The sequence below is a fragment of the Lolium rigidum genome, chromosome 3, assembly GCF_022539505.1.
Source record: "Lolium rigidum isolate FL_2022 chromosome 3, APGP_CSIRO_Lrig_0.1, whole genome shotgun sequence".
NCBI lineage: Eukaryota > Viridiplantae > Streptophyta > Magnoliopsida > Poales > Poaceae > Lolium > Lolium rigidum.
The window spans coordinates 526,382-534,982 of NC_061510.1; the positions used below are offsets into that span (position 1 = coordinate 526,382).

General features: G+C 43.4%; 1 protein-coding gene across 1 annotated transcript; it reads left to right on the top strand.

Moving 5' to 3' along the window:
* Positions 1-468: 468 nt before the first annotated feature.
* LOC124701078 (bisdemethoxycurcumin synthase-like) lies at positions 469-3,163 on the top strand. The gene is made up of 2 exons (XM_047233127.1): positions 469-737; positions 1,864-3,163. Exons 1-2 carry the CDS (start codon positions 533-535, stop codon positions 2,862-2,864), a joined length of 1,206 nt encoding a protein of 401 aa, XP_047089083.1. The 5' UTR covers positions 469-532; the 3' UTR covers positions 2,865-3,163.
* The last annotated feature ends 5,438 nt before the right edge of the window (positions 3,164-8,601 follow it).

Genomic DNA, 8,601 nt, shown 5'->3' on the forward strand with positions numbered 1-8,601 from the left:
CTAACACATTATGTTATATACAGGGTTGCCCTTTTTATTGTTTATGATCATTGTCCTTGTAACACAGGCTGCAAGACATACAATTCTTTTTTGTTAATACCTATGTTTGTAGCACCTTTATTCAAAGTGGTAGAACATCATACGTTTGGTGATCTAAAAAATCGGAAACAAATTAAACACATTGACATGTGATCTTGTCATCTTCCAAAATTTCAAATCTGAATTCGATTAATGGACGATTGATGAAAATAAAAAAAACAAATAATCTAAGTAGTCTTTATCGAAAAAAATAATCTAAGTAGTACCAGTTGAATCAATATATTTGGTTTTGTCCAGTGACGTACGCGTCAAGCATTGAAGACATGGAGATATTACTTGCCAGACATTATTTGGGTCGTTGTTGTTTGGTCAGGCATGGAACTATAAATCCTGAGCCCACAGCAGTCCCTTAGACACAGGTGCGCTGCCTTCGACATCCAGGAGTCACACACAAGTAGTACGTACGTCGTTTCAGTGTTCAACTCCGTCGGTCATGCCAATAGCCAACGGCAACGGTGCGGTGCGTAACAGCCACCGGAGCATGCAGCAGCACGCCGAAGGCCCGGCGGCCATGCTCGCCATCGGTACGGCGAACCCGACTGGCGTCGTAGTGCCTCAGGACATTTTCGCCGAGAACATCTTCCGCGTCACCAAGAGCGACCACCTTACTGAGCTGAAAGAGAAGATGAAGAGAATTTGTAAGCATATACCCCTCTCCATTCCTGTTGACGTTATCAATTAATTAACTATTGCTTTTGCACCAAAACAATCTGTATGTTTTCCTAATTTTATACTACTTCCATCCTAAGGCTTAAGGCCTATATTTTTTTCCAGAAAGTCAAAACTATGTTAAGTTTGACTAAGTTTTTATCAAAAATCATTAACATGCAAAGTACAAAATCAATATCATTAAATAGATAATGAAATATATTTTCACATGATACCTACAAAATATCATATTTGTTTATAAATTTTTCTAAAAATTTGATCAAACTTTACTTCGTTTGACTTTCTAAAAAAATATAAGCCTTGAGATGGAGGTAGTACATACAGTACACAATAAGAACACGCGTACAATATTGTGCCGTCCCGCGCCTTGCAGTGAGATTTTCTAGCAAACATAAAAGTAACTAGTACAATTATATATATTGTGTCGTCGCTTTGCATGCAGTGAGATTTTCTACCAAATATATACTACTTCCTCCATTTCAGAAAGGTTTTTTGAGATTTATCAAAATTTAGATATATCTAGTCTAGATATATTTTAAGATGAACCTTGACGGAGGGAGTATTTCCGTTTCAATGAATAATACACACAAACATTTTAAGATGAATTTTATCCCAAAAAATAGCAATAAATCAACTATATTTTATGTAGTTAGTATTGTTGGATTCATATTAAAAAGGAATTTCTAATGATGCTAATTTTACACCAATATTTTTAAATATTTGAAGTAATTTTAAGTGAAACAAAAAACACGGAAAAACGAGCACGTCTTATTCGTTGGTATGGATGGAGAAATAAGTAGTATACTTCCGTTAGGGATTGTAAGTCTGATGTGTATTTCTAGATTGTTAAATTAACTAACATAACATGAATTATATAATATAAAAATCAGTTTTGCTATGTCTAAGTTGACTGAGAATTTCTTAAGTCTCGGTCAAGTTAGACATAGACACACCCTATAAAAATCATGTCATTAAAAAGTAGAACATTTAAACTTTCTAATGATATATGTATTATAATATAGATATGGTTAAATTTACTAACCTAGCAATTAATAAGGTAGTACAATAATATATGAGAGTTTCTATTCCTTCCAGGCCAAAAAACTGGCATCGACAAACGGCACTTCCACCTGACAGAGGAATCACTTGCTGCCCACCCGGAGTTCCTCGACCGACAGGTGCCATCCCTCGACAGCCGCATAGACATGGCCGACACGGCCGTTCCGGAGCTCGCGCAGTGCGCCGCGATCAAGGCCATCGCCGAGTGGGGCCGCCCGGCCACCGACATCACCCACCTCGTCTTCAGCACCTACTCCGCATGGCAGGCCCCGAGCTTCGACCACCAGCTCGCCGCGCTCCTCGGCCTCCGCCCCACCGTCTGCCGCACCATACTCAGCCTCCACGGCTGCTACGGCGGCGGCAGGGCGCTGCACCTCGCCAAGCAGCTCGCCGAGAACAACCATGGCGCGCGCGTCCTCGTCGCCTGCTCCGAGATCACCCTCGTCTGCTTCGGCGGCCCCGACGGGGGCAACCTCATCGGCAGCGCCCTCTTCGGCGACGGCGCCGGCGCCATCATCGTCGGCGCCGGACCCTTCGCCGAAGGCGAGCGCCCGATCTTCGAGATGGTCTCCGCCACGCAGACCACCATACCACGGACCGAGCATGTCCTCGGGATGCAGGTGTCTGGCGGCGGCGTCGACTTCCACCTCGGCATCCAGGTGCCCATGCTCATAGGCCAGAACATCGAGAAATGTCTCGTCGACGCCTTCAGCGGATTCGACGACGCTCCCTGCTCCTGGAACGACCTCTTCTGGGCGGTGCACCCAGGCGGCCGTCAGATCCTGGACAACATAGACAACGAGCTCAAGCTCGACGCCGGGAAGCTGGCCGCCAGCCGGCATGTGCTTCGCGAGTACGGCAACATGAGCGGCGCCACCATCATCTTCGTGCTCGATGAGCTGCGCCGCCGTCGGAAGGAGGACGGTGATAATCTGCTGCTGCCGGAGTGGGGCGCGATGCTGGCCTTCGGACCAGGGATCACGATCGAGGCCATGGTGCTGCGCTGCCCACGCGCATCCCCTCTCAGCAATAACTAATCACATCATAAGTACTGAACGTGTGTCGAAACCCCACGTTAGTCATGTCAAACAAAGCAAACCACGTACGTCAAGCACCTCCGTCACCTTAATTTACTGCTACTCCATACTACTATACGCTACGTATTTTCCTGGGTAATTCATAAAATCCAGAGTATGTGTAATTGAGTGTTTTCTCAAAATATTGTGTAAGCACGTGTGTGCTGTAAACTCTAGCGTTCTTTACGGTGCTTATAGCAGGCAAACGGCTGCGTTAATTTATTACTATGATCAATAAAGTGTTATACTTCCTAAGATAACCTAATGTATTTTCTAGTGTCAAAACAATTCTACTGTAATATAGCACCGTGTTGTCGATCCATTGTTTATGATTATTCTGATATTTAGTTTCATACTAAATCTTTCTGGTTGTCTGAAAAAATATACTACGAACAGAGACTCATGCTAGACTGTACTATATAGAAAGTTATCATCCTTCTTCAGAACCTAAAACGAGTAAAACTTCTAAACTTTGATTCATATTTGGAATTTACGCATAATAACAGTATAAATTCAAAGTGATAGAGCACAAGTTCATCATATATATATATATATGCAGGAAACCATGGACAACACCAACCAGTAGCTAGGTGACCAAATCCTAGCTACAAAGAAAACTTAATTATCAGATCAAAACCATGGCTCATAGGCCAGGCCACCAATCAAAATCATCACACTACATTGGCTCACAGGGGATGACTAAGGCATGGTGTAGTGGTGTGGAGAGGTTGATGACTTCTGCTTGCAATTTTGATAAAGTTGTTTGCCATCATTTTTTTTTCAATAATGTACCCTTTTGCGCTGCTACCACTACTAGCATCCATGTCGTCCTCCTAGCCTATCGTGTCATCGTCGTGCTCCTGCTCTCCTCGAAATAGGCTTTTAGCCCCTGCTCGTGCTCCTGCTCTCAAACATGTATTTCTTCAGGCTTGCTGTATGTCTTGGCAAAGGAGCAAACTATATATCTGATGCTTTTCCACGAATTGGAAATTTGATGTCTTCACACGGATAGTTTATCGAGTTCACGAAAATGTGATTGGTCTTATTTATTCACATAGAGCTGGCATAACTTCGAACAGACCAAACGAAATAAAAGTAGACACCGTTACATTGAACATTCATGATCAAAAGATCGATGTAAGTACTCGTCCATACAATTTTAAATCTTTCACTGTAAATATTCCTTCCAATATCTCAATCAAATTTGTATAATGTGATTTGTCTCAAAAATCATTACAGCCATTTATTTTATCTTAATCTTCTATCATTGTTGGCCGACCTCTTGCTACCTTACCTTCTGCAATTTAACAAAAAAAAATCTATGTAGTAAGCGATGCTATAGATGACAGAGTTAGGACCCGAAGTAAATTTGTCCGAAACCAAGCATTAATCAAGCTGAGTAATGCAAGTGCTAATTGTTGCTTAAAAGTAGTGCACTCCAGAGTACACGATGTTTTGCACTTTGCAAAATCAGAACCGGCCGGATGCATGCGCAACCAGTGCGGTCACACTGGTCCCAGAGATCTGGGATCCCGGCCCAGTCGTATACACTAAGAAATAAGGAAATTTGAGGAACTAAGGAAGCGAAGATGCCTTTTAGCATAACATTATTAGTACAACTAAATGCACCCTGCAGTCCACAATATCAAGCAATGCTACTATCGTAAGAAAGCAAAGAATCGATAAACAAGGCCCTTTGTAGGCCTGGTAGCACTAAGTAAGAAAATACACGACCTATAATCCCTATTTGACCCACATTTGGCCCGTTAGCAAAGCAACATTTACTCTCCAAAGCGTGTGGGCCTAGCCCTTAGCGACGAATGGTGACCATAGGTGAAAAAGAGGAGCGGCAGGTGTCCATGGCGACCATCGGGGAGATGAGGAGGAGGTGCATACGACCTTGCCTAAGGTGGGGACGATGCGGCTGGCTACGGTGTCACCGGCTGATGCGAGGACTACAACTTCGGGTGGCAGGTGCGAGGAGCCCGGGGTAGCTGGCAACGAGATTTAGGGTTTGGGGGTTCTCTAGACTGGGAAAGGGCTGATCTGGACACCAATCCTAGGCAGCGGCAGAGCGGCTGTTGGCTTTGTGGATCGAGGATGGCGGGCGGCAAGGCACCGTGGGTGCCCTGGCCAGCGGTGGAGGCGTAGGGTCGAGAAGTGCAGGTGACTTGGGGCTAAGGGGATACGAGGAGCTAGATGGAGAAGAGGAGTGTTGGGTCGGGCTATAGAGATGGAGATGGAAGTAAACAAAAGGCTGGGTCGAGGCTGAGATGGAAGACGACGGAGGTAGCGTTCAAACTAGATGGATGTAGCGGTGTCATTTTGTTCAATTTTCACCTGGTCGGATAATTTCTTAAACTTACGTCTTATATTTTTACATGGAGGGGGTATATAGATATCACGTCCATAAATCCACACACTCGGCATCTGTGTGAGTGAAGGCAAATACTCCTCCCTAATCATGTTAATACATGTCACACCAGCGTGTACATGAATGTCGTTACTGATAGAGGTGTCATCTATAATACTCTGCATAGCGAGAAACACACCCACTCGTTTTGGGTACAACTTTGACCCATCGAATTTAGCCCACGAAAATGTGACTTATATACATTAAACGTACATTTAGATTCATATTCGGAATCTAGTGCATAATTTTTATAGCACATAACTGAATTGGCGGCTATTTAATTTCCAATTGCCTAGTAAGTTAGGACAACAACTCTGCCATCTGGATCGTATGTGCATTATGCATGCAAGTCATAGTGTACTTGAAATGCCATGTTATATGAAAGGGATAATCTTAACCACTAAGTTTACCAAAGTGCAGGTGTCTCGTCTCCACCATTATGCATGCCGTACATGAAACGTTGCATTGGAGTCTTTAACTCTTTATGCGGTCCAAAAGCTTGTGACTAGATCGATCAAATGGAGGTTGTACCACCACCTTGCAGGAATGCAGGATATACAACCAAATCGGAGAATGCTTTAATCTTTAGTAATAGTGCTGCCGTGTCACTTTTCCGACCGGCGTCAATCAAATTAAAGATGATAGTACCTATGTAGCACAGTATGATATACACATGACATGAACATCAGACAGTGAAACAGGCAGCTGGAAAATTGGACAGGGGTTCAAAAAAAAGCTATGGAGGTAGCATTGCAGGAGAACATGATTAGCTGGAAAATTGAATCAGATTTTTTTAAATCCTATAACATCTCTTTTTTTTAGATAGAAGGCTCGAAGAGCCTGACTTTAAATTAATAAAGTCTTCAACGGTTCAGGTTTCCAAATTAAGTGCTAAAAACATCTTACAGGTGATGCATACAACAAGCACTCAAAAAAATGATGAAGTGCAATGATACGTCCAAAACGTATCTACTTTCCCGAACACTTTTGCTATTGTTTTGCCTCTAATTTGTGTATTTTGGATGCAACTAACACGGACTAACGCTGTTTTCAGCAGAACTGTTCTGGTGTCTCGTTTTTGTGCAGAAATCCAACTTTCAGGAAAAACCTCGGGATTTTGACAGAAGGCCCTATTTTCCCAGAATACTGACGGAGCCAGAAGGACAAATCAAGTGGAGGCCCGAGGGCCCCACACCATAAGGCGGCGCGGCCTAGGGGGGCCCGTGCGGCCCTATGGTGTGGCCCCCTCGGCCGGCCTCCGACGCCCTCCTTCGGACTATTTATCGGCCTCGACCTAAAAACGCACGGGGGAGAAGTCGAAGTCGCCAGAAACCCTCCAGAACGCCGCCACATCGCAAAACTCCGTCTCGGGAGCCAGAAGTCTCCGTTCTGGCACTCCGCCGGGACGGGGAATTGGAGGAGATCATCGCCGCCATCACCGCCAACGCCTCTCCATCAACCAGCCATGTTTCCCCCATCCATGTGTGAGTAATTCCCCGCTGTAGGCCGAAGGGGATGGTAGGGATTGGATGAGATTGGTCATGTAATAGCATAAGATTGTTAGGGCATAGTGCCTAGTGTCCGTAGATGTTACTTTTATGATATTATTGCAACTTGTTATGCTTAATGCTTGTCACTAGGGCCCGAGTGCCATGATCTCAGATCTGAACATGTTATTGTTTCATCATGATATTCATTGTTTATGGTCTTACCTGCAAGTTGTATACACATGTCGCTGTCCGGAACCAATGGCCCCGAAGTGACGAAATCGGGACAACCGGAGGGAATGGTAGCGATGTGAGGATCACATGTGTTCACGGAGTGTTAATGCTTTGCTTCGGTACTCTATTAAAAGGAGTACCTTAATATCCAAGTAGTTTCCCTAGAGGCCCGGCTGCCACCGGCTGGTAGGACAAAAGATGTTGTGCAAGTTTCTCATTGCGAGCACGTACGACTATAATTGGAACACATGCCTATTGATTGATTAGTACTTGGACACCGTTTTATTATTATCTGCAAATGCCCTGCTATGATTGTTACATAAGTTTCTCTCATCCATGCAACGCCCGTCATCTGTCCCCGTGCCTACAGTATTTTAATCATGCTGTTTACTAAAATCACTACTGCTGTCTTTGTTACTCTGCTGCTGTTATTTTACTACCGCTATCGCTATAAAACTGTTACTACTCGATAAACTCTTGCGAGCAAGTTCTGTTTCCAGTGCAGCTGAATTGACAACTCCGCTGTTAAGGCTTTCAAGTATTCTTTGTCTCCCCTTGTGTCGAATCAATAAATTGGGTTTTACTTCCCTCGAAGACTCGTTGCGATCCCCTATACTTGTGGGTCATCAAGACTATTTTCACGGCGCCGTTGCCGGGGAGCATAGCTTTATTTGGAAGTTCACTTGGATTGATATTGTTCGCTGCAAATTCTCCATCATGGGTAAACCTCGCGATACTAAGGTCGCCATATTACCATCCACTACAAGAAAAGGTACAACTCGAGTACCTCTGCTGCTCTTGATTCACCATCCGTGATAAGTAAACTTGTTTCACCACCACAAGCTTCAAATATCGGTACTTCGCTGAATCTGAAAATTCCTCTTATAATATTGATGATGCTTCTGCTGTGCTTGATGATAGTGGTTCATTGGGAACTTTTCTAGATGCTACAATTGCTAGGTCTAGACAAATTGAAAATACTCGAAACTCCGATGTTACTACACCCGTTAATTCACCCGAACTTGAATACTCTAGTGATGATCTTGATGAAGAATATGTGGAACTTGATGATGATTTTATTGAAAATTGCAATGCTACTACCGATGCAAGAAAAATTAAAAAGTTGCTTGCGTAACATGCCGTTAGATATAAACCGTCTCCCGATCCTAAATTTGCCACATCTCCTATAAACATTAAGGATAAAGATTATGATTTTTCTCTTGATCTATCTCATATAGCTATTGTTGAGAAAACACCCTTTTGTGGTACCGAAAAAGAAAGTGCTGTTGAACACATGATTGAGCTATCTACTCTGAGTAGCTTGTTTTCTGATGATGTTAAGAAGCGTACTTACTTTGTTGCTAAAATCTTTCCATTCTCATTAAAGGATGACGCTAAAACTTGGTATAATAGTTTGCCACCTAGTTCTATTAAAAGTCCAAAAGAATTGCTTGATGTTTTCTTCCGGAAATACTTTCCTGCTAGTGCTCAACATGCTGCTTTGCAGAGAATTTATAATTTTGATCAGGGAGATGGAGAGAAATTGTCTGAGGCTTGGGCAAGA